This window comes from Schistosoma haematobium, chromosome 1 (genome assembly GCF_000699445.3).
Source record: "Schistosoma haematobium chromosome 1, whole genome shotgun sequence".
NCBI lineage: Eukaryota > Metazoa > Platyhelminthes > Trematoda > Strigeidida > Schistosomatidae > Schistosoma > Schistosoma haematobium.
Window position 1 is genome coordinate 50,765,584 of NC_067196.1, and position 27,708 is coordinate 50,793,291.

The 27,708-nt window shown below is 33.0% G+C and overlaps 1 protein-coding gene across 1 annotated transcript; it reads right to left on the reverse strand.

Annotated features, from left to right (window-relative positions):
• Positions 1 to 5,718: 5,718 nt before the first annotated feature.
• On the reverse strand, positions 5,719 to 27,336 carry DHX16 (putative pre-mRNA-splicing factor ATP-dependent RNA helicase dhx16). Its single transcript, XM_051208994.1, has 14 exons — positions 27,121 to 27,336; positions 26,883 to 27,084; positions 26,712 to 26,842; positions 26,553 to 26,676; positions 26,392 to 26,517; positions 22,760 to 23,035; positions 20,586 to 20,879; positions 18,732 to 18,875; positions 16,746 to 16,958; positions 14,550 to 14,755; positions 11,805 to 12,128; positions 9,323 to 9,498; positions 6,975 to 7,123; positions 5,719 to 6,261 (listed from the first exon to the last, which is right to left on the reverse strand). The coding sequence occupies exons 1-14, from the start codon at positions 27,186 to 27,188 to the stop codon at positions 5,947 to 5,949; spliced, it is 2,748 nt and encodes a 915-aa protein (XP_051074408.1). The 5' UTR covers positions 27,189 to 27,336; the 3' UTR covers positions 5,719 to 5,946.
• Between the last annotated feature and the right edge of the window lie 372 nt (positions 27,337 to 27,708).

The window sequence follows — 27,708 nt, forward strand, 5'->3', positions numbered from 1 at the left end:
AATTAATTTAGTACAATTTTAAAGATTTTTTTAAACAAAATCAATTTTAAATCAGAAATGAAACTTTCATAATTTAGATTAAATTTCATATAAAATAAGAAAATTCATTGAAAAAAAAATTAAAATGAAGAGTCATTAATATTGAATCAATCCAAGATTGAATAAATTGTGATCATAGAAAATAATGTTAATTTAATCCCTAAATATCTTAATTTATTATTATTATTATCCCTTTTCTTTTTCTTCTTAAAATTATCCCACTTAAATAGAATATTTTTTAAAATAAAATTGCAAAGCAACTAAATGAGAGAAACACAATTTATGTATATAGCCATTTAAATAAATCCTTTTTAAGTGGATGTGGATAAATAAATGAAAAGGTTTAATTCGTACTTCAGAAATAATAAAATAAAATCTCATTTATTTTCGCTGAAAAAAAGAAAGAAAAAACTTTCATTTTTTAATAATATATAAGTAGCCAAGTAGTTGATTGTGTAATAGTCATATGCTTATTATTATTATTATTATTATTATTATTATTATTATTATTGGTAATAATAAAAATAAGCATTGAAATGAACAGTGGGTTTCTTAAACTATTAATGATTGTTTAAATAAGTAATTCAGCTTAGTTGTACATAAATGAATTTATATATATATAATCAGAAGGGGTTTTGTAAAGATTTTAGTCATTTCAGTAGTTGAAATCATGAGTCAATTGAAGCTAGACCGCCATGGAAAACGTGGAAGTACTGGAAGGCCGTTACGTCCCAGCACGAGACTCCTCGTCAGTGCGCATCCACGATCCCGCCCTCCGCGAGATTCGAACCCAGGACGTACCAGTCTCGCGCGCGAGCGCTTAACCGTTAGACCACTGAGCCGGCACCCGATGGTGTTAATGTCTAACTTCAACTAATCCACGAAGTTGCGCCACCGTACACCATTGTCTTCAGTGAGTTGATATCTCACAACAAACCTGGTTGAACTCCACTGGTCATGGCTTCTCACTAGAACTCCAGGAAATGTCTCTTGGAGTCAGTCACTAATGGTTAGACGTTAAGCGCTCGAGCACGGGACTGATAGGTCCTGGGTTCGAATCCCGTGGAGGGCGGGACCGTGGATGCTCACTGCTGAGGGGTTTCATACTAGGACCGGGTTTTACATGGTGGTCTAGCTTTAACTGACTCATGATTTCAACTATAAGTTTATCATATCAAACTGTGTATAAGAGAAAAAATGATAAATTATAAAATGAATAAATCCACTTTACATAAACGATTATTATTTTATTTAGGAAAAACAAAGAAACAGAAGAGAATATCATTTTTTTCTTTTTTTTCCCTCCATTTAACAATGTTACGTTTAAAAAAGAGAAAAAAAGAACATTGGAATATATTCAATCCTTTATTATTTATCCACTCACAATAATTCTCTGGATCAGTTCAACCCGTATTCTAAACAAATTAATCCGATAAATTTAGAAAAAATGAGAAAAAAAATGGTTTAGAGATTAAAAATTATAACATTATTGATAATTATAAATTGATTTATTCTCATTATGAATATTAAAGAAAAAAAATTAACTAATGGGAATTTATTGAATAAAGTCACGATTTAAGTATAGAGTACTCAATTTTTAATAATACAAACATTGAGTATATTTATTGAAATGATGATTAGTAATGAAATATAAAAGCATATGTTTTATCTAATTTGCAATTCGTCAATGTGATTTGAAAATGCAACAATCGAATCACATTTGACGGAGAAGAGTTGGAAGATGTAAAACCTTTACATATCTGAGAAGCATCATTGATGAACATGGTGGAACTGATGCAGATGTGAAGGCGTGGGTCGGCAAAGCAAGAGCAGCATATTTACAATTGAAGAACATTTGGAACTCAAAGCAACTGTCAACCAACACCTGGGTCAGAATTTTCAATACAATCGTCAAGATAGTTCTGTCGTATGGAGCGGAAACCTGGAGAATTAAAAAAGCCATCATCCAGAAGATTCAAGTGTTTATTAACAGCTGTCTACGAAAAATACTTCGGATCTGTTGGCTAGTCACTATCAACAACAGCCTATTGTGGGAGAGAAAAAACTAGATTACAGTGGAGGAATAAATCAGGAAGAAGCGCTGGAAGTGGATAGGACACACATTGAGGAAAGCACCCAATTGAATCACAAGGCAAGCCCTCACATGGAATCCTCAAGGCCAAAGGAGGAGAGGAAGACCAAAGAACATATCACGCCGAGGAATGGAGACACACATAAGAAGAATGAACAACAGTTGGATAGAACCATAAAGGAAGGCCCAGAATGGAGTGGATTGGTGAATGCTGATCGGCGGCTCATGCTCCACTAGGAGTAACAGGAGTGAGTAAGTAAGTAATTCTTCAGTTTTATCTGCTTGGATTTCAGTGTTGATTTTGCTACTGATACTTGAACTCATGAAGTCATCTACTGAACAGCATAATTTTCAGAGCTGTCGACTTGTCCAACTGTCATGATATATATGCGAACCCGTCAAAAATATTTAAAAAACGTAAAAATACGAAACATTCAATCAACATGACATTCCATGCAAGCGAATAAATAAATGATCCATGTGACAGCCGAGTAAAGAATAATGTACATACATATGGGACTAATATGTACTAGCTTCGAATCTCGTTGGAAACATTAATATTAAGATGGAGATATATCAAGTTGATGAGTCTTTTATTAGGCAAAATATGAATCATTTGATTCAGTCTCTGATCAACAATGTAATTAGATAATACAGGTAGGTAATATTGAAGCATATTTTCGAGAGGCTATTTTGAACACCAATAAATAAATAGTAGTGTATCTCTGACTATTTACATAACATATGGGATAGAATACTTTCAGTAATAATATATTCCTCTAATAATATTAAATGAATAGATCAACCCACTTTTGTAGAGATCCAAAAAAATATTATCAACTAAGATTACCCAAGTTGACGTGTGGAAGTTTCATTCATACTTTACTATTTTCTTATAAATGATAAAAATGAAAATAAATAAATTTTTTATTAACATATTTTCCATAGATTAGAATTTAATTTCATAGTAAATAAGATTTGATGGTCTATTTGAATATCTAATATACATATTTTTTCTGCCATTCAAATATTTTAACCAATTACATAGTAATTTTTGAATTTATCTCAACTCTGTAATTATGCAAAGAAACTAAATAGCCTATTGAGTTCAGTGTATAAATGTCTACAACCTGTTGCTATGCAAAATAGAGTAGAGTAATACCTTAGCCACGTTTGTAAATGTGAACTGGTACCAATCTATGTATTAAACAATGTCATCGACTTTTTTCTGTTGAAATAGCATCCAAAACATTTAAACACATACAGTGGTATTTATATTTTCAACATTTACGTGATTCCCAAATGCATCTCATCTGCACTATTTGTTTGCATTAATGGGTTCACTGAATTTGCTGCTACTACCATTAGTGGGTTTTTCAATCGCACGTAGCTTTCTTTCATCTCTAGGTCACTAGAATCTAGTCTATTTCTCCTCCCGTTCTAATGTTCTACATTAAGTTTTCATTAAAGATGTAGGAATATATGCGACTAGCAAAAGTATTCTTCCGCTTAGTTGTGATCACTGTATAATTCATCTAAAGTATATGTCAAGCTTGGAAAGAATACATTTTTTCACTAGACAAAGAAATTCAAACATTTAAATAACTCAGAGAAAAATATACAAGATATGGTATCATGTTCCCTGTTTCTCCATGTTAGAGGAAATTTAGTCACAAAGTTAGCTCAAAATGATATTTTCAAATGTCTCAAGTCGTTTTACTCAACAAATTGTTTAGAAACCGACGATATTCCAACCCCATTCTTTAAAAAGATGTACAGATGTTCTATTTTACCCATCAAAGAGCATCTTTAATGAATCATTTCCAACTTATTTCATGTTGAAAATGTCGAAAAAAATTAAAGATAATCCCAATAACAAATATCGTATCTGGTGATAAACATGAAAGATTTCGACCAACAGCGATAACATCACCTTTTTTAAAAACGATGCAAAAACTATCGCTATTCTCACTTGCACTGAAGGAACATACTGATCTAAATCAGTTTGTTTACAGATAAGAACGAGGCACTTTGGATGCTGAAGTTATCTTGCACAATAGCGTGTATAATTTCCAGTTTGGTAAGGAGTAGAATGTTAGATTAGTGTTTATAGACTACACTTGTTTTTGATTCTATTCCATAACTATGAATATTAAAGAATTTTCCTAGTGTTAACACCAAGAACTGAATAAGCAACTGGGGTGTTCTTAATTTACTGGAAGTGTGCTGGGCTTAGAGGAAAGTAGTTCATTTATTAGCCGAAATCAGTGTACCGCAAGGAGCTGTTATTTCCCCATTATTCTGCATGACCAATCATCTACCAAAAAAACACTTGTGTGATCCTATTGCATGTACGCCAGTTCCTTCCTTAAATTATATGGAAAGGAATATAATCTTGGCCTTCGTTAAACGGTAATCTATTTCCAATGATCATACAATTAATCCTTCTAAATATCATAGTTAAATTTTTAGCCTGGGATATGAAAAGTACTTAAAAACCCTGTTAGAATCACAAATTTGGAGATTGTGTAGTAAAAACTAAGTCAAACGTTACTTAAATATGTGTAAGCTTTTTTTGACCTCTGAGTTTTCTCATGCTGTCAATATTGGAGGGATTTCATCTGATTTATCACACAAAAATGAGACGTTTTCGGCACTATTCAACACTTTTATGGTTTGTAAGTTCTTGTATATTACCCATCACAATTTCCTGTTTCCCACCATGTTATTGGTTTTTACAGTTTATAAATAAATTAGCAAGATGTGCAGTGAATCTTTTATAACCGCTTTTTTCTTGTATATTATTCGGTAGAACAAGATGCATACGCATAAGAATCCATGCACGCAAACGAAAGCTCTATAATACTATATCTAGAACATATTTTATATGATGAATAGGCTGTAAAGGCTTATACTCCTGAGCCTGTTGTTAATTTACTGATGTATTATTATTGAGTGGTCTATAAAAATCCCAGAATAACAGAGTTCATGAATATTTAATAGTGGATACAGCTAATATTTGATAGATTAAAGTCTAAGGTCTTTAGGTGACATAGTAAATACGTCGATGTTGAGTTATTTAATTGAATTCCAATAACCAGCCTATCATAACTTCATCTATTTTTAGTTAAGTTGGTTTGTGGCCAACAGTGAAATATGACATGTAAGTCGCATTCTATAGTGGACTAACCAGTTGGATGAACCTGTATTGTAGTGTTGATTGTCATACTGAAGCCAGACTATTATAAATTTATCTACTTTCATTTAAGCGGTTGGACAAAATAATAGAATTTGCATTTGATTTCTTAACTACTTACAAGTAATAAGGGTTACACTGAAAATTATATATATATGTTACATCATGTTTGAGACAAATCCCTATTATCATGTAAGCATCTACTACAAGACTTCAGTTAAATAGACATCACTAAAACGAACAAAACATTATCCCCTATGCTACTAGATAGCATTGTTTAAAATTTCCATGAATTCTTGACAAGTGACTATTTACATACAGTTTGATAATTTTAAGTTGTATATATATGTAGACTCACGATGATGAAAAGCTAATTACAAAAAACATAGTTATCTGAATCAATCTTTATATTTCCTTTCTGTAAAAATTGAATAATCTAAGTTAAAACTTTAAAATACAAAACTGTACAGAAATCACTTTCTTCCTTGAGAAAAAAAAGAGATATCAAAGTCAAAATGAAAATGTACAACTCTAAAAATATACATTTTAAGTCTCCATCCGTCTGTCTGCCTCGCTTTAAATCACAAAATGTACATGTCGTGTTTTATTTTCATTATCATTAGACACCTTCACTTGGCTCCAATTCTGCACGTGATTTACCTTTATTCCTAGAAACTTTTTCAGTAGTATATTCAATTTCTTTTTCTTTATAATAATGCGGTGCAACTTCCAATAGCCACTTTGATTCAATTTCAATAATTTGACGCATGAATTCCTTAGTTGTATATACCAATTCATGATAGATAACCCATTTTGGCAATGCTTCAGATAGACATGAATTTGGATGTGGATAAATTGTGTGCTTTTGTTTTACAGTTTTATAACCATCACCAGTGAATCGTGCTGTATGATAGAAAAATCCAGCAGTTATAGCCTAATAACAACAAAATAATAAAGAACAAGGAATAAAATAAAAACAGAAGGAACATGATAAGAAAATGACAGAAAGAAAACACTTTTGTAGTAAGGGTTTCATTAGAAGTGCAAATTCATAACCTTAAAGGGGATGGAAGCATAGGAACAACAGGTCTTCTGGAGATTCAGCATTTAATAGTTTACATATCATAATTCAATCATGTCAGATAGTTTTCTTTACAGTATGAAAGTTTCACAGTTTATAAGATAAAATACTAGCATAGGACAAAACATACGGATTTGCTTAAATCGTTATTGGACACAGAAGACAACATGACTCAATTGAAAAAGTTCAAATCAAATTCATAAACTATTATGCATAACTTCTGAAAGTACTATATCCTCTTTAAAGATATTCAGTACAATTTTAAACATCAACTTCAATGAGTGATGTAACCCCCTTTCATAGTTAGTGACCCATTATTAACTTATAAAAGTATTCTATTGACACATTATCAATCAAGCACTAATCTGTCAACTTATTACGATTAATTTTGTAACAAGCTTTTTCAATATATAACTCTAAGCCTAAATATTAATTAATAATTGCTATTAATTATGCAACTGATTCTTGTTGAGAAAGATAGATCATTTCAGAACAAGAAAAAGAACACTGTAAGTCAAATCCGTATGAATTATTAATACAACACGATAGACTATATAGCTAGTTACCTTTCGAATGTTCACATGGTCATGTGGATTATTCACCAGATCAATTTCAACACGATCTAACAAACCTACGAATTGATCACGAATATCACGGGCTCGTTTCATAGTTCGATACTGAATAAACTGCTCATAACACCAATGAGAAGAGAAATCTAAAATGCGAATAAAAATTGAATTTTACAAACATCAGTATTTAAGTAGACTATATTCAGAAGACTATTTCCACAAAAAAAACCTTATTATATCATAAATTTCTTGTTTTCTACACAAAATTTTGTTAAAAATATTTGGTAGTTCAGTTCACGTATTTTCTGGACATACCACTTTGTAAGAAGAGATCACTTAAAACTATAGCCTCTGTTAGTATTATGTCTACATGTACTAACGAGTCTTAATCGATTTATCAAAGATGATATGTAAAATGTCATCCAAAATCTGTCTACACTGAAAGTCATTTAAGTATAGTCAAATGGTAATAAACATATATAGGAAGGAAGTGCTGATAATACCATCTGTAATGACGACGAAAATTTCTGCAATCAAGTTCAAAGAACTTGACAACGCCAAAAAATGAAAATTTTTATTATGGAATAACAAGGTTTTATTTTCACATCAGAAAATTAGCGTCTTTGTCATTACTTTTTCAATGAATTTTAGGCGACGATAAAGCGCATCGTCTATATCATTCCAAACATTTGCTGACTAAAATATTTGAGATCTAGCACAAAAACATACATGGATTTGTAATCCATATATATATGTTAACCTTATTGCAAAAAGAAGTAATAGTATTTAACCACACGAAAAAGCTAGATTTGTAAGCCATCGAATATAACACATTCCGGCTCAGTAGTTTAGAAGTGTTCGCGTGTAAGACCGAAGTTCCGGGTCGTGGATGCGCGCTGCTGGGGAGCTCCATACTAGGCCGAAACAGTCTTCCAGTACCTCCAGGTTTTTAATGGTTGTCGGACTTGCATCGGCTCGAGATTTCAATGAAATACAAGAGCGATGAAATATATGAATCCGTAAATTAAACGGTCGAACTGGTCATTAAACCTTTACATTAGTACTGAAATATAATGAGATGGGCCATATACATGGAATACGCTAATCAATAAACCATAAGGTAAGCTAACATAGAAATCCACGAGGAAGCTTTTCATATACACGTAAACACTGAAATATAACATATTTTTCAAATATACCAATCATTTGGTCTAGGAGATAGGATCAGCTGGAAGAAAATGATGTGATAATCTCCTAATTTATCGGATAAATAGTGCATTACAGATGAAATGCTATTTTTATGAATGGGAAATAAATCTATACAATTTAAATACGGAAAAACTCTAAATGGATATGTTTCTGTTCGAGTCCAGAAAACTACTTAAAACAACTCAACAATCAAATGACTACAGAATGATTTCCACATGCTATAAGTTAAAATTAAAGACTATAAAGCTTTCCAGGCAGAGGCAGATGGTGGATAGAAGGACGTGAGTTTCCTCCCATTTGGGACATGTCAACTGGATGTAACTGCTTTTTTACTCAGAAATTGAAATAACAGAAAAAAACCTTCAAACGACAGGCACTGTTTACACTTGACATACTAATTATGCTACTTTCCTAATTTTAAAGTAGTAAGGTGTATAATAAAGAATTTCAACAAGTTCGAATTTATTGTTGAAGTTCATAAAAGACTATATTTATTACTGATAAGGAAACAATTAGTGAAAAACTTAATTTTTTACTCCTTAGTAATTATTTCATACTATAAAGGATAATTAACTGACAATAAAAGTGTTCACCTCATATCCATGTTACTTTACCAATAGAGATATTGTAAAGATTAGTAGTATAAATGTACAATCTATCAGTTAAATATACTAAGTAATAAATGAAAGAATATTTAACTCAGTAACCGTATGGAGAGACTAGTCTAAAACAATGATCCCTACTTATTGTATGAGTAGTACTGACAGTCGCAGACTGTTTAAATCTAGGTAGATAAAAAGATTTTTAGGCGCTTAATTACTGTTTGACAGTTCAATAATTAATCAAACACCAACTACACCCACCTTGAAGATGAAGCAATTAAAAAGCGAAATGATGTGACATACATTTTTATTTCAGTTCTGTTAGTGATCAGTCATTATTGGTAGAAAATGACTTTAGTATGAATTACCGTTGAACTAGAAGTTTTTGAGTTAATAAACAAGAAAGAATAATAAGTTAATACCTGTCTATCAATTCCGTTCATAAGTAATATAACGCCGGATACACTATATTTATGAAACTAATTAAATTTAATTTAATTGCTCGATATTAAATTGTGAGAACTGAAAGCTTACCAGATTCTGCCCACTGATTATAAACATTCAATAGCATAATATGATCACCGGCTATATGAGAAAAACTTTTTCGTGCAGTATCTGCATGAATTAATTTATCTTTCGGTCTATAGAAGATGGCATTATTTACAGAAAGCATAGACGCAATAGTGATAATATCACCGGAACATTTATACCTTTATTGGGGAGTAAACGAAAAAGGAATTTGTACGTTACTCAAAAACAAAATCAAGCTATAACAGAAAATTTTCAGTGTAAGTACCTTTCCCTCTCGCGGTGAGGGTGTTGTTTATGAAACTGAGAGGATGAAAAACGAATGTCTAAAGCTTTATTTGGGTTGGTGGATATAGAGGAACCACATAGAGGAATAGGGAACCCCCATTACAAACCAATGGTGTACATGGGCTCCAAGATCCTGATCGGAACAAATGGTGTATGAACCTATTGTTGGTCACAGGCTATCATGGAACTGCATCGTCTCACGTTGCTCCACTGTCTTGTGGATTAGACATCTAGATCAGAGGCTCGGGGAGTGGACCCCCAAGGAAACCGCCCGTTTCGGTTTGAGCCCTACGGCAGTATTCCGGACCTCACAAAAATCGGATGGCGAAGTGTGGAGCATATATATAGTTGGTGCCTTCTTGTACCAATGTTTATATGTTTGAATAAATAAATAAAACTAGATTTTGAGGTAGATAAAAAGAAGTTAAACTGTAATAATATTTGAGAATTTAAAATTGACGATTCGCCACCAAGAATCTACTAAACTACATGTTAAATAAATAAACACCTTGCAGATGAATACATTTATAAGCTTTGTAAATAGGATTGCCTGAACAAATAATTGATGATGCAACTGCTTATCTGTAACCGCGTATGTATGATAGAATAACCAACCTTCTGAAAATATTTTCATAGTCTCGCGAATATAATGTATATATATACAAGGGAAGCTCTACGTATCAGAAATGGAAATGAAGAAACAACTAGTGTATAAACGTATCTTGAGTATCAGCTAACATAATGACGTATCTCTCTTACAACAGTCCACCGTAGACTATCTATATTTTAGATTAGATGTTCAAACAATGACGACATCTAAGAAAAATTATCTACACTCTTTGGGTGTTCTGATAATAATGCCAACATAACATAAATCATAACAATACATCATGAAGAATATAAATATAAACTTTAATTATACTATCAATAATTAAATACAGAAAATTTTACATAATACATATTGTTTCAGTGTGTTACCCTTAAAGTAAAAGAAAAACCAAGTGACAAAAAGTTAGTGATTCTTCGTTATTTTAAAAGACATTTAAAAGTAACAAAGTGAGATTTTTAACATTAAACTGAAAGAATACAACAAACACTATGATGTTAGATGCAAACCTGATTGCGGAGTTCGCTAATTCATCAATGGAAAAGAGTGGTTTAGTTGACCAATGGTTGCATGTTAGCTACAGGTAGTAATTAACTTTTTTTCGGAAATTATAGACTACTTTTGACCAACATTAACTTTCGGTATAATGTGACTGTATTCAAAACTCTATCTGGTTTCCAATTGTATCCTAGTGTATATACAACTCATTGTTTCTTCCGGTAATCAAAATACTAGTCTACAAAACGGGATTTGTGTAAGTAAACTGAACGTGAATAAAATTGCAACTGATTATTACATCAAATTACCGACGTCGAAGAGATTGTTAACTGGTTAGTAATAAAATATTAAGACGATTTATTCTTGGGCTATACACTAATGAAACCAGAGAAGTGTTTACTAATCACCTACAAAATTGTGAACTTATTATCTACTAATTAAATCGGATTCGGCTGAAGGTGGATAGCGGACACATTGTGGTAATCATCAAACTGCCTCACAAAGTATGTCCTAACTTGAAATCCTCAAGGCAAAAAGAGAAGCAGGCTAAAGAAAATATTGCACAGGGAATTAGAGGGAGTTATCGAAGTAGTGAATAGCACTTGGAACAACTGGAAAGGAGAACACAGGACAGAGTCGGGTAGTGATTCCTAGTCGGCAGCATATGATCTACGAGAGATAACAGGCGTACGTAAGTAAGTAAATCCAATCCAATAATTCTATCTTCATCTGATCACCCAAATACATATAAATAAACCATTATTATTATAGTTTACCAGATACAGCAAACAGCTGGGTTTTTATTTAAATATCTACCTGCTTTTATTGTAAATTAATAATTAAGAAACATGATTTTGGTGAGAACGAAAATATCCATTTTTAAAACATTCAACTCAGAATATGAACCTGTAAAACAGTGGAAATATAAATGCAGAAATCCCATGAAAACCAACGATGCGTATAAACTTGTAGACGACTTATTCGGTTAGGATTTTACATTCATCAAAAATAATTAAGCATCTAACACCATAAAACTTTTTTGAGATAATTTGCGGAAGTGTATATAATATCCAAACATTTTAAACGAAAACTTACTTATCTGAAGCTAAAATCATTTTTGATAATTGTGGATTACATGGGAATTCAGCCATTTGACGACCCATTTTAGTTAGTTCACCTTTATGATTTAATGCACCCAAGGCGTATAATTGTTCTAATGCCATAATTAAAGCATCATGTGGTGGGGGATCCATATAGTCAAAATGTAGCAGATCATCAATACCAAGAGATTTAAGTAATAAGACAACATTGCCTAAATTTGTACGTTGTATTTCTGGAATGGGTTGTGGATCTAATTCCGTATGGTAAGCATGTGAAGTGTATAGACGAAAACATTTGCCTGCGGCTACACGTCCAGCACTATAATATATATGTATAAACACATAAATAAGAAAATGTAACTAATCCTATTATCTAAAATACTTGAGCTGTTCACAAATGAAATAAACAAAATCTCATGACTAGATTTTCTAAATGAATTAAGTTGATGTTATGGTCTCTGAGCTGGATGGTTAGATTGTGAAGTTTTCATTGTTCCTCTGACCAAAATTATCAGCACGCACTTCAGAGAGAAGTGACCTGGTATTTGGTCAACAAAACGAGCTGTTAATTAATTGCAAAAAAAATTCTAATACCCCACATCTCTGAATTACTTGCTGATAATATTGTTTAGAAGAACAATGAAAACTTAATAATTTAACCATCCAACTTAGAAACAACAACACTCCTAACACCTATATCGTGAGCTACATTTTGAAGTTATTAAATAAATTTTGAAAAACAATTTACAGAAAGGATTTGACGAATGAAACCTGAGAGTTGATGTACACCAGTCTATCGCGGTACAAACATGTACATATTATGTTAATCAAGAGCCAATAACCTATTCTTGTTTTTTTTAAAAAAAACAGCTTTTATCCTCATGAATAAGTTAAGAGTACCAATGTAGTATACCTAACAACGTCAGCTATATGAATAACAAATAGTTGTGAATTAAAATTGTATACAAAAGAAATTGTCATTAACATATGTTAATTTGAAATAATTATTCTGTCATCAATCACTACATCTTATTATAAAGGTATAGTGACAAACAGTTTGATACACATAATCTTCCCTCTTGTACTATATGTACCGAGCTCGACAACTGTAACAGCTGACTTTAAATCAACGGATATGAAACATTTATCACTTGAGGAAGAGGATTTTTAACCTACATATGATAAATGTGGATCAAATAATGAATGTAAACGAATTTGAGTAATCTTAACATTATTGCTCTTTGAATACTGAGTGACATTAACGCTTTCAGTATTAAATGTTCAAGCAATTCTGAATGTTTCTCGAAACTACTATTACTATTACAAGAAAAATAAACAAATATCTTCACCGAGTGACAATATTCTGTAAGGCACAAAATAATATGATACAAAACATAACATGGCTGGTAAGATGAAATCTAGTCAAATATATTTGAATAAATTAGATGCCCTGATACAGCCGAAGGTGGGGAGAGTCCGCTCTACCCCTCAAAATGCTTTCACAACCACTCCCAGTGAAGTCTTACTCACCGCCTTTCGTGGTGAGGGTGTTGTTTATGAAACTGAGAGGATGAAAAACGAATGTCTAAAGCTTTATTTGGGTTGGTGGATATAGAGGAACCACATAGAGGAATAGGGAACCCCCCATTACAAACCAATGGTGTACATGGGCTCCAAGATCCTGATCGGAACAAATGGTGTATGAACCTATTGTTGGTCACAGGCTATCATGGAACTGCATCGTCTCACGTTGCTCCACTGTCTTGTGGATTAGACATCTAGATCAGAGGCTCGGGGAGTGGACCCCCAAGGAAACCGCCCGTTTCGGTTTGAGCCCTACGGCAGTATTCCGGACCTCACAAAAATCGGATGGCGAAGTGTGGAGCATATATATAGTTGGTGCCTTCTTGTACCAATGTTTATATGTTTGAATAAATAAATAAAACTAGATTTTGAGGTAGATAAAAAGAAGTTAAACTGTAATAATATTTGAGAATTTAAAATTGACGATTCGCCACCAAGAATCTACTAAACTACATGTTATTTATTTTTACTACTATCAAATATCCTTTTATCTTATATGTTTGGTGTTTTAATTAACTACTTCCTTCTAAGTATTTCTAAAATTTTTGACATACAATAGAAGTAAGTGTACTAAGTTAGTTTCCAGAACAAGGTTTACTAAGTAAGGCAGAGAAGCTTGTGTATGTTTGCTATTCTCAGTAGTCGTTGTCATCAGTACCCCATTCCTTGACTAACAAAAGTACATCAATTATGACCGATAATCTCATAATGAAAACATTGCTACACAGTGAAAGTTTATTGTAGTGTGGGTTATGAAAACAAAACAACCAGGTATCACCCTAATTATAATGTTAACGGTTTTTATAATGTGCCTAAAATTCAAAATGATAATTAATGACAACATTCGACAAATACATGATTATATGCTATACTCTGAGATTACTTTTACTTCTGCATCATAGATTTTGTGAAATATTTTCATCTAGCAGCCAAGAAATGCTTTGAACACCGATACTGTGTCTATCAACACTGTTAATATAACATTTAATACCTAATTTAATTATCAAGTGAATGGATTTAAAAAAATGTTATTGAGAACTTAGATAACCGAATTGATACCTCAAACACCCATCAAAGTAGATTTTACAAAAGTCAAATTATTTACTAGCCAGCCACACATGCAAAAGAAATAAATCGACCATTGAAAATCACTCACCGTCCAGCTCTTTGATCGGCTGCAGCTTGTGATATTGGAACAACTATTAATGATTCAACACCAGAACGTGCACTATAAAATTTTTGTTTACAAAATCCAGTATCAATAACATAAATAATACCATCAATTGTAAGTGATGTTTCAGCGATATTTGTGGCTAAGACAACTTTTCGAGCACCTGGTGGTGTCGGTGCGAAAATTTTCGCCTAGTAATTTAGAGATGACAGAAAATTACATCAAATTTTAAGCTGTTTAATGTATTTAGTTAATTCGCTATTTGTCATTTAATAAAAAATAAACAAACAATTGTATTTGACCAATAAACAAAATCACATAAAAAAGGTTTGTTAATATAAAGATTTCTTGTCATAGTTTTCATATAACTATTGTGAATTTTAAATGATCTCTAACGAAGAAGAACAGAAATTTGCTTGCCTTATCTTAAAAGTTAAAAACGAACTAGCCAATAAAAATAGTACATGAATTACAATTTGATTGGTGGATTTGTTTTCCCACTGTTATTTTGTTAGTTATTTTTACTGTGATAAATACAAAAGTGTGATTCGTCAATTCAATTAGAACTAAATAAAAGTAGAATTTACTCTGATATATATGTATACCAAATAATTTGTTGATTAAGTGTATTAATGCTAAAAATGATACATTTTGATTGAGTCGATACATTCGGCTTCAATCCCCCAGTGCCCATTACTACCTACCACGAAGAGTAAATTGAACAAATTCTATAGCGAAGAGAGAAATATTATTAAACAATCGAAAACAACTTAGAATTATTCTATGCAACAAAGCCATACTTTGATTCCATGTTATAAAGATCGTAGACTAGAATATATATTCCTCAGTTTGAATAGTACATGTTTAGTGGAGCTCTATCCAAAAACTTAATAATATAATTCAACAAAAAATGACAAAGATTGATGGTTTTGGAAAATCTTAATCGTTTTAGGTTTTTCGAAATAAATATTTACGCTAAAGAGATTACAAATGTTACACGAGACAACCAGCTAAGCGTGATCATAACATTTTCGACAATTAGGATAACATGTTCTACTAAAGGTAAGTCTATCTCTAATGTTGCAAAATCAATACGTGATAACCATTTAGGCTGGTCGATATTTAATCCAGCTGCATAATTTTCTTATTTCTAGTTGGTAAATTGAATTTAAGGTTAAAGAGTATACTAGTAGATAATTCACAAAAGAAAATCAATTCTCTAAATGGTCTTTGGAATATCCATTACCAATGAATATTGCAGAACTTGTACAATCTTCAAAGTGGACAAGTCTTAACACCCCCTGATAAAAAATATAATCAACTTTCTTTATAAATCAATAATAGGCGACTTTGTAGACAAATATGGAGGTGCAAACCAACTGATTGGTGGTTTATCGACGCAATGCCTCTCAGATCCCCCCAGAGAATTCCTCCATATGGTTTTCAGAAGCTAAGAAAAGGCTTAGAACATTTTGTCTACTTAGTATATGCCAAAAAACTTAGGAAACTAGCAGATTACGCGAGACACTCTGACTGAGTGATCACTTACTCTATTACTTAATTTACCGTGCCTGGAGAAGTTTCCATAGGTCAAAGGTTAGCAATAACTTTACGAATACGCTTATTTTTTGTACATTACCTAACCTTGCAGTATATAATCCTTTCCTAATTCACGCCTTTTCCATCTTGTATAGGGTTTAAGTGTGGGAGAGTCCTGGCGATTTAGAAAGCAGCTAGGAATTTATTAGCACACCGATCAAGTGCTTTTTAAATAATGTAACTCGGTTGATATGAATCCCTCCAGATTTTGAGACTGTTGGTGCAAATACATTTCGGAAGTTTAGCAGTGATTTTCGGGACAAATAAAAATAAATGAACAAGAATCTCGCAGAATTTACCATTTCTAAAGGGGATCTGAAGAATTACACAAAAAAGTATACATGATTTCGATAAATGCTAATTAAAACTCAAACTATCACACCAATAAGTCAATAGCTCAAGAAATAAGCTATCTATAGACTTTGCTTTATAATGCAAGCGTATACCTACGTACAAGTAAAATGACGTAACTTGTTTTTCATCTTGTAATGAATTTTACTTTAAAAAACGAAGCTTACTTAAAATAAAACCCATCAAAAGTGAAAAATATAATGAAGTAATTAAAAACAAATGTATATATACCTGCATATCAGATGGAAGACTAGAATAAATAGGTAGAATTATTAATTCACGAATTTTACTCCCAAGTTTTCTTGTACGCTCCATTAATAACTCATTGGCAGTCTCAATTTCTTCTTGACCAGTTAAAAAGACTAGAATATCACCTGGAGGTTGAGTTACATGTATTTGAAGAATAGATATGATAGCAGCTTCAATATAATCAGCTTCTGGAGCCTAGAAAATAAAACCCAATAAAACAAAAAATATTTATAATCCAATAGGGACTAGTATAATTTTCCAAAAACAGCAGACAGACAGTCAAACTAAAAGTATCAACTTAAAGTTCAAGGCCGAAGTCATACTGCTGACTTTACTGGGGTGCAACGGTAGTAGATTCTTTCCATCGGATAACCGGCATCCACAGCGATGCTGCCTCAAAACCAAGAGATTAAAGGTCAGCCCTAAAAATGTCACACCTCACTTAACCTCACGGATTTCCGTTTCTGGCGGTAAAGCTTTTAAAGTAGGAAGGTAAAAAATTAGAGAAAACTTGTCGCGATAAAACACGCGTTTTACCGAACTCGGGTAGTTATCTTTTAGGCTTTACTGTCATGCTACGATTATTTTTAATTCAGTTTCATTTTCTTCAAGATGATGCATCCTTCCATGGCATGAGCAGTTGAGAAGTGGCAACAACCTCTTTACTTCTGGCAACACCAGAGACTGATAGATAATATAGGATGTGTTACGGTTGTGTAAAACAGTTCATGTTGTCACATTTCACATAAGCAGAAGGCAAAATCAAGACAAGATCAAATAGATAAATAAATATAAACATACCACCAACATTAAAAATAAGGAATAAAGATATGAAATGAAAGTGTATAATAATACAATCTTAAAAATTTAGTGGAAAATCAAAGGTGAGTATACATCTTTAGCATAATCTTCGATGTTTAATTAACAATAGTTCACATTTTCAAAGGAGTTTAAACTTTTCCAGATGAACCTTGGATTTTTCCGATCTGTTTCAAACTTAATCTTACATTAGTCGTAGTAGCAAGTTGACTCAAAATTATGTCACCGAAGTACATCACTCAAATTACGTTGTATTTATCGTGATACAAATTAATATGAGATAAGATGGGATAATAAGAAGATATATAGATTTACAACTGGCCGAGTCAATTTTTTAATTAAGTACTAAAATTTTGTAAACAAAATGGCCAGTTCAATCGTATCTACTTGTGTGAATTAACTTGAGTCACCTTGCAGACTTATTAACCAAAGCTAAAACTTTTACGCGCGAGGAAACAACTGTTATTCATTCATTTTATTCAGTAAAATTTGTTTAATATTATAGTGGAGCACAACTTAGTGACTAAGGAACTCGACTGTCAGCCCCTAAGTTGCACGTTCGAACCCCGTTCTATATAGTTTGGATTGGACAATCGGATAAGACCGCTATCCCCTACGCTCAGAGTGTGATTAAACGCAGGTACACGAAGGTGTACCCGGTAAATGAATTAAATTGATTATTCACTAAACGACCAACCCACTTGGTTGCATTATAGAAGTGCATAACGTTTGTAACTGACCTACCAATCCCAGGTTTAAGTAGTCAGCTTGAGTTGCATAACTTATAAGAGGGATATCGATGTTGTCCAACCATCTAAACCGAATCAGGTACAGAAAAGCTCGAACTTCTGACCTACTGGTTTAACCACTAAGCTAGTGATTAGCACTACGAAGTAGATCGTGACACTAAGTCATCAAAAACAACTACTATAAAGGTTACAAATCAAGACTCAAGATATTATTGATAAATAAACTAGACTGCTACATACAAAATAATTTAACAGTGATGATCAATTTTTCGATCATATTTGAATTTTTTTTCAAAAACTTCACAAAACAAAATGAAGACTGATCATTTTAGTTAATACATTGAAATATTCAAAACAGACTTAAGACCGATAATGTCGAACAAACTATTTCAAAACTTACTTTTGTATAGTAGATATCAACTGGATAACGACGACCTGGAATTCGGAATACAGGAGCATCATCAAAAAATGTAGCAAATTTTTCTGCATCTAAAGTAGCAGAGCTAATTAGAAGTTTCAAATCGGATCGAAAACGAGCTACATCCTTGAAAAGTTAAATTTTTTTAAAAGGAAATATGTTAAATAGACAATGATGTTTTGTGAATAGAAAAAAACAAATATTCATGTTAAATTACACGTACCTTAAAAGTTTATTATCAAATTGTTACTTGAATAGTTGTAAATTTTTGTTCAGATGTTACTTTTGCATAATTAATCTATTGGATCGAAATAATATAAATATCTGTTAATGAATAAGACTGTATTCTGTGAATAGTTCAACACTTATGTTGACAGTTATTATTAATAATTTATTTATTTATTTGAACACATAAATATTAGTACAAGAGGGCACTAATATATATGCGCCACACAAAACAATGGGAATTCGAAGAGGAGAAGGAAAAAAGGTGAGGAGCGTAAAAAAAGAACAATAACGAACAGAATAAGGTAAGGTAACGTAATAATAATAATAATGGGGGAAACGAAAGGTACAATCAGAAGAAATCTCTCAGCTACGGAAGAAGCAACCACTTCTTATGAAGAAAGTAAAAGGTTACAGCAGGATCGCCACTGACTTCTATTCTGAGCCATATCTGATAACGTCTCTAGCCACTGTGTAGCACCATCTCTCGGACCCCAGCCAGGGAGTCGTGAAGGACCAACACAAGCCAGCCCTTTGCAGATTTCTTTCATACCACGACAACATGTCATACACTGACCATTGAATTTTATTAGTAATAGAATATTTTCCATAAATATTCTATTACTAATAAAATTCAATACAGGTGTATATTTTAAGTTCACTTGATGTATCAATCATATATATGAAGATAACTGTAATAATAAGCCAATATAAAGTAAATATCATCAACAATTCACTCCTGTTAGAACATTAGCCTATCACTATGCTACAGTAGAGATAATGATGCCCAAACATAATGGGTATAGAATGTTATGATAAAATAATATTGAGAAAAAAAAAACTTGGGAAAAAACGTTAATTTGTTAATAAATACAGGAACCGAATCGAGAATAGAGAATTTTTTACTTTTAAAGTTTATGAGTAATGTTTTGCGCTTCAATTTATACTGCAAAATAAATATGATTGGAACTTATTCGATCAGATTAGAGTGGTGGAAAAGTTACGTGAGAAGTTATATTAATTAGGTAAGTTGGGGTATAATTCAGTGATACTTTGATTTTTTCCGCCTTGAAATACTTATATGAGTAGTATGAAATTAAGAGAATCTTTTAAAAATAAAATTTAACGCAAAATTATCTTATTCTAATTAAAAAGGTAGATCCATCCAGATATATATTTACAAATATGACAATACTTTCTTGGATAATATTCCGAATTGTGCTACTCTAATTACAAACTGACTAATTTAGTAGTCGCATAAACTATTACTTAGAATATGTATGACATAGAGATTAATAAACAATTTCCTGAATAAAAGCTGATGAACATTTAGCGAAAAAGTAGTTGAATAGACAAGAAAAATGATGAGTGGTTGTTTCACGTCATTTGGTTAGAAATCATTATAAAGTAGAGTAAAATGTGATTTATTGTGGCTTAACAATATATACATTTCAACTTTTAAGCAATGAATTGATTAATTAAATGTTTATACTGTACTTTTATGTAGACAGTTTGAAAGTATCATAAGGCCTTGAATACTAGCGAATAGATTGAAACTGTTAGTCCGCATGATAGAAAAAGAGGAAAATGATTCAATCAATAATAGTTTACCTTTACTAAACCGAACAGTATATCTGTATGTAATGTACGTTCATGTGCTTCGTCTATAATCATTACCGAATAACTGCCCAAATCTGGTTCTGTGAGAAATTCACGCAAAAGCATGCCGTCTGTCATGTACTTTATTATTGTATGCTCTGAAGTACAATCTTCAAAACGAATACTGTATCCCACTTCAGATCCAAGTCTAACAGACATTTCTTGTGAAACTCGAGCAGCTACTGACATGGCAGCAACACGACGTGGTTGTGTACATCCGATACGTTTTCCTCCATTACAATAACCCTATTGAAGAGCAAAATGTTTCAATAAACAGAAATTATTAGTATTATTGCTAAAGTATTTACACTTTCAATTGAAGGGTATTGAATGAAAGGCTGTAGAACAAACTTTGCATGTTGTAATAATTCTTTTTTGTTAGGTAGACAATTTTTCATGCCCCAGTATAGTGCCACTCAACATGACGACTTATAATTGGGTAACATCTTACAAAACAAGCATGGGAAAATACATCTAAAACTTTTTTACAACATAACGCACCAAGAAACGAAGACGACTTTCAATATATACTGAACAGCACTGAAAATAATATTACACGACAAACATATTTCAAAACTCATTAAGTCGTTACACAAAATGAAGACGTTTCAGCAGAAAATTCCTTTCGAATATGTTATTTACCAGAGTTGTACAATCCTATTTAGAGTTATTTTCTTCACATATAGTATAAATCAGTCAATAGCTCGATCGTTGAACATCTAGTCAATTCCGGTCATCTATCTAAATCAGAATCCTCATTTAATATTATTCACAGGATAAGACGGACAAGAAACTTGCACATGGCAGAGGTTGGTTCCTTGAACTAATTTACAAAATTCAATCATATTCATTTCGTTTCTAATACATTTCCGATGATATTCATATGGAAATTATTAAATGATAAGATGATTATTATATCATTATGCTCCTTACATTTATCGCTCTTTAATATAATTTTTTAGCTCAGCTGAGTAAACTAAGAACCAAGAAAATTTTCTGCACTGGAAGGGTGTACAGAATCGGAATTCATGTAAAGATGGGTTGAAATGTATTAGTTTGTAGTAGACGGTTAGATCTATGATTCTATTTGCATTACTCTTAGCTAAATAGTTTGAAAGTTGTAGTTCACTATTTAGTTTCGATTTCGAAAGTGAATTTGACATGTGCCGAGAAAGTACTTATCAGTCTAAGAAAGTTTCTCAATGATGGTAAAAATGTCACCTACATATCTGAGCCAAATACGAGATTTGACAGAACTGGGAAAAGTATGGGGCATAACGGAGGGGGCTTAGTATTTTCTGTTTTCCTTACATGCGGTGAATGAGGTTGAATTCAACCCATTTGAGACTCGTCAGTTGGATGTACCTGCATTCCAGGGTTGACGTCAGCTTAGGGACTCGAATCCAGTACCGTTCATTTTAAACGCAATCGTGTTATCCACCTAGCTAGAGTCCTGATAGCCAATATCCTGTGCAATTGGTTGTTTGAATCTGCCCATTGATATTTAGAACTGCAACCGATCAATCAATCTCTGGACCCGGTAGCTAATTCGATAACAGGATGGCGTTCGGGACGGATGATATTGGATTCCAGTCCCAGAGAGAACATTAACTCTGGGATGCAAGCACATCCAACTGGCGAGTCCCAAATAGGACGAAACGCACGTTCTGGATCCTACTGCTAGCCACGGTCCATTTTTGCTTATACTACTTGTGACTTAAGGCAATACCGAGGCGATCCGCACAAGATGTTCATGTGCCAATAAGAGATTGATCAACTCCAGTCTTAAACATTGATAAAAAGATCCAAACAACCAATACAAAAATGAGCTATAAATTCGATCTTATACTCATTGGGATATTACAAATACATGGTTATCATATTATTTTATGGAGTATTAGAGTTGATTAGCTTCAAGTGAACACCTGTTTTAAATTTTTCGATATTGTTATTTATTTTACCATGCATTAATTTTGATGCTTATCCTACTAGTTTTGACTAACTCGATGAAATACCATGATGAATGAGAAGGTCATTCAGAGTAAAACACTTTTCTTTCAAAAAAACAAAACAAATATGAATGGTGAGTAAATTATAAATAAATAAAGATGTTACGATAAGCATACCGCTTCGTACAAATACTGAGGAATTTGAGTTGTTTTACCAGAACCTGTTTCACCTTCTATGATTAAAACCTGATGATCAGCAATAGCTTGTAAAAGAGCATCCCGGAATTTATAGATCGGGAGCGAGCGTTTTGCTTCTTTGAGGGCTTCACGTTTGTCAGTAGCTTTTCGTTTTTGCTCTTCGTCTAGACTGACTTCTTGTTCAATGTTGGCACCGGGTCGAGTTAGTGTTTTTAAAAACTCTATTTCATCATCCAAAACAAGATCATATTTCACCTAAAAATACCAAAACACGCTCATTTGTCACTATGGGTAAATTAAGAAGTTTAAAACAATAATAATAAAGTTAAATAGAATCTACACCATAACCACCTCGATTAGTGTTGATACAATTTCCAGGTTACATCAGGAATTATTAACGTAAGATTTATCAAAAATATGTATCGGTTCAACTTACCACACTTTACAACATTATCGAGGAAAAACTAATCAAATAAAAAACAAATGAGCCTAAGTGATCGTATTAGTGGTAGCAAAAAGATAATACAGAAGACACAGTTCGAGAACGATTAATGAGAGCAAAAATGGGAAGTATGAAATATCATTAAAACTCGAAATTTAAAGGGTAATAAGTAAACACATCTAGGGAACTGCTAAATGATTTTGATCTATATTGTCTAACGTTGCCAGTCACAAATTATGTTTATTCTAAGGACCTCAATAAGATCAGTCAGTTAAGATGGCTGGGACATGTATTACGTATGCCCAACCACCGACTGCCCCGACAAGCGATGTTTTGAGGTGAAGGAGTAGGCTGGAAGCTATGAGTGGTCATATCAAAACATGGCACTAATGCATGAAGTCACTGACAAGTGAACTGAGTCATGTTGGTAGGTGTAGACTACCTGGTTGGGATCCGCGAGTCGATAGCAACCGATGGTTAGAGACCTTGAATGACATGGCTCAAAATCGTTTGCAATGACGCAGGCACATCCACTCTTTGTGTTCTCCCAAATTCTAATCTTCTGAATTCTTCAGTTCCCTTTTTTCCCTTTTCAAATTTATTTCACTGGATTATACTCCTCGAATAACATCTTCAAACTTTAATCTTTCGGATTACTGCTTATAGTTTGACTACTTCTACCACTATAGAATTTGGATCGCAATTGTATCTCTGTGCTAATGTGGTATGGCAACTTGAACTGATGTACGTACGTTGTTGCTGACTGACAGAGTCAATTAGTTAACAATTTCATGAACTGAAGCTGTGTCTTAATCTCGCTGTTTCTGACCTTCTTCTATTTAATCTTACACTGGCCAGCATAGCATGCCTGTGTAAGAGATGACTGGACATGCACAATACATCTCAAACTCCTCAGTCGATGAAGGCCCACAAACTCACTATTTTGTTTATTTATTATTTATTTGAACACAAATATTGGCACAAGAGGGCACCATATATATATATATATATATATATATATATATATATATATATATATATATATATATATATATATATTCATGTGGTTACGATCACTGCTGACTGCATTACACTACTGAAGACTACTATATAGACTTGGAAATGGTGGAGTAGGAAAATGAAACCTTCAATTATATTTTTGAGCTAGCTAAAACACCACAAACTAGGAAGGAGTTGCCAAGCCGTACAGTGAGTTCCGTAGTAAGTGAGATGCAAGTGTACGTCAGTTATGATGACCAACTAGATTTTAGGCCAAACCAATATTACTGGATATGTTTGTTGTTTGAGTTATTATGGATTTGAAGAGATAGACACATCCCTTGCATCCCACTCAAGGAAGCAGGAGAGACAGTCATGAATTCGAAATGTTAACATTTCGATCAACTAATTGATAAGGCAATTGCAAAGTTGTCTGGTTTAACCAATACTAAATCGTCATAAATACTTAGTGCCAGTATGGTGATTTAATGAACATTTGTCATGATTAACAAAATTAGTTTCACCACACACAAGATGCTCGAGGAAGCAGGGGTAAACCGAAACTTGTCAAATGTCACCTACAGGTGCGTATATTAATTTACACGTACGTGCAGAAGGTATATCGGAAGGACAGAAAAGAGGCATTTACACGACTTATCGGGCATGTTCCAAAAAACCTACGTCTCCAAGATCAAAAAAGTCTTCATAGTTTAGTAATATGTAACTTGCTGGACGTGGAACAATAAGTGGATACAACAGATGCATTCGAGGTAACCAACAAACTGTGTAGTTCTGGCTTGCTAGGATTCATGACAAACCATAGTCATCAAAATACATAAATATGATCTTTGTAATCAAAATTTCAGTGGCTGAATTCCAACTTCCCTAGTAACAGAAACGGATAACATGATTACCAGTTTCTTCTTATTCTTCAGCTAACTAGGATAAATAAGCAGTGAGTGAAACTCATAAATTCGTGTATATATATATATATATATATCTTTATTCTATGTAACAAAATGATTTTTAGTACTCTAAAACTAAGCTCCATTTACTAGTGGAAAGCTTCCTTAGACCGTCAATTTTAAGTTTATTTAATTGTAAACGACTTACTCTTTCCTGATGGACAACTTGTTCCTTAAAATTACAATTATCCTAATATTCCAAAGTAAATAAACTTACTATTTTGTGCATAATTTAGGAGAAAGCGAGATCTAATCGACTTATTATATCCTGAAAATATCGGCTGGCCTAAATTTGTGAATGGAACCGATTACATCAAAAATAAATTAGAACTGGTTAGGTGGTCAGAGGTAATCAGAAGGAAATTCTCCAAACAACCCTTAACCACTTAATATTGAAACAGCCCACAAGATGTCGATTCACTTAGTCTAGTGGCCACATCCGCAATTTGGTCGGTAGAATTAGATCACTATTAAGGACCAGACAATAACAGTATTGGTCACTATTCAGTGGTTAATCAATTTTTTAGAAGGGCGTTTTGCTTTTGGATAGTTGAGTAATATATGCTACCTTCATAAAACATATGCATTCAACATGTGAATGAGACTTAGAGTGAAATGACTGGGTTTACCACTTAAAATAATTTTAACACAGTGACTTTTATACTAAACTCAAGCACAGCCAACCTATGATACTAACTCACAGAGATTTTACTGCTGGGTTTATTTATTAAATCCCCGAGCCAGTTGGTTATGTTCCTAAGAAATAACAGATAATTGTTGAAAACCCAAAAACGGATAATTACAATAACTGTAGCAACCTTGAGACCGGTCGGAACAAGTAATACTAGTGTTCTTAACTTCATCCATTGATACATTTCTCGCGTACATTTTAGCTTCTAACTATTTTAAATGTTGGTGATAATGACTAACCCGAAGATATTTTACTGAGTTAGTTTGATTAACTGTGAATGGCTAAAATTTACATTTCCTCTCCCACTCAGTAGCAATAAAAATTTTGGTTAACAATTATGGACATACATGTGTACGGACTGCTGAAATATTCAGAAACCCGTGTTTTCAGTCCTAGTATTTAATGTCATCTAAGTAGTATAAAACCTGAAGAAACGAATTTCTCTGAGATTTTGGATTAAGAATAGCACATAACACTAAAATGATCTTAAAAAGTAATAACACAACGAACATACTTCTTGTTCAACTTTGTCTTTGGCACCGAAAGAATAAAGTGCCGAGGAAAGATGTTCCTGTTCCCATCTCTTGCCTTCATCATTTAATTTACTTTCAGATCCTTTGAGTTCATGATCTTCTGGTCGCTGATAACATAATAAGTCAAAATAAACAAGAATACCTTTTCTTCAGTAGGAATGTAATAACGAAAGATATTTTCCAGTTCTCCTGCTTGTTGATGGGATTTCGCAACCGCCAAAATAGTTTTCTTATATAATAGTTCGGCCTTTTCCTTCTCAGTTAACCTAGAAATTCAGTACGGAAAAATCCACTTTCATACTCTTCATTTTCAAAAAATAGTTCTTCATCTTGGATTTCAGCTTGAAGATCTGCAAGTTTGTCAGACTGTCTTTTTCGTAGATATGTTCGTCTAGATGCTTTGCGCAGCTCGGCAATCATTTCTTCACGACTCTAGAGAAACGTTAAGGAATGCTGTGATAACTGGACATACAACTTCACCACTCGTTATTTTTCTCAAAGCTTCCTCATGCTTACTAGCGGACCTAGAAGAAACCCCTTTAGTTTGTTGCTGATCCCGGTCAACAAGACGTTTAACGAAGGCATCACGTTCCTTTAAATCATTTTGACGAGTTAACTCTTCTTTCTCATACTCTTCAAGTCCACTGGATTCGCCACTTTTTTCACCCTCAACACTAGAAAAAGAGATTGAGTGATCAGTTAGGTTTTACATTTCATCTTCGGTACTGCTTTCACTTGCATTCCGTTGTCTGAAACAACGTCGCTTTGGTGAACTCATTTGTAACGCATATGGAAGTAAGAAGCGCGTTTAGTGTTTCAAATGGTTTCGAATGGTTCTTCAGTCTTCAGTCTTCAGTAATAAGGACAGGAGGTCTGTCGACTTATATTAATCCTTGCAGTTTGTAATACTGTGGAGGTCCAATCTCTTTTTGAATATATAAACAGAAGGTGCTGATATTACGTGTTCCAGTAGAGAATTCCAGTAATTCACTACTCGGTGCGAGAAACGAAACTCCAGACGTAAACGATTTGATCTCGGTTTTTGAACTTTCTTCGAATGTCCTCTCAAATGATCAGTCCTAGACGGAAGTATAAGATAAGACATGCTAATACCAAGGTCATCGTTCAGTATGCGATAAGCCAATATTAGATCACCCCGTATTCTACGATAAGATAAAGGAAATAAGTTGAGGTGTCTCAGTCTGTCTTCATAAGATAGACCAGACAGACCTTGTACCATCTTAGTACCTCGTCGTTGGTCTCTTTCCAATATATCTGCTTCATACTTGAAACAAGGA

Coding starts and splice junctions, on each gene's coding strand:
- DHX16 (XM_051208994.1), bottom strand. CDS start 27,188: ATGAGTTCACCAAAGCGACGTTGTTTCAGACAACGGAATGCAAGTGAA. Junction 26,677..26,711: donor CTATTTTTTGAAAATGAAGA/GTATGAAAGTGG, acceptor CTGAATTTCTAG/GTTAACTGAGAAGGAAAAGG. Junction 20,880..22,759: donor CTCAGTATTTGTACGAAGCG/GTATGCTTATCG, acceptor GCTCTTCAATAG/GGTTATTGTAATGGAGGAAA.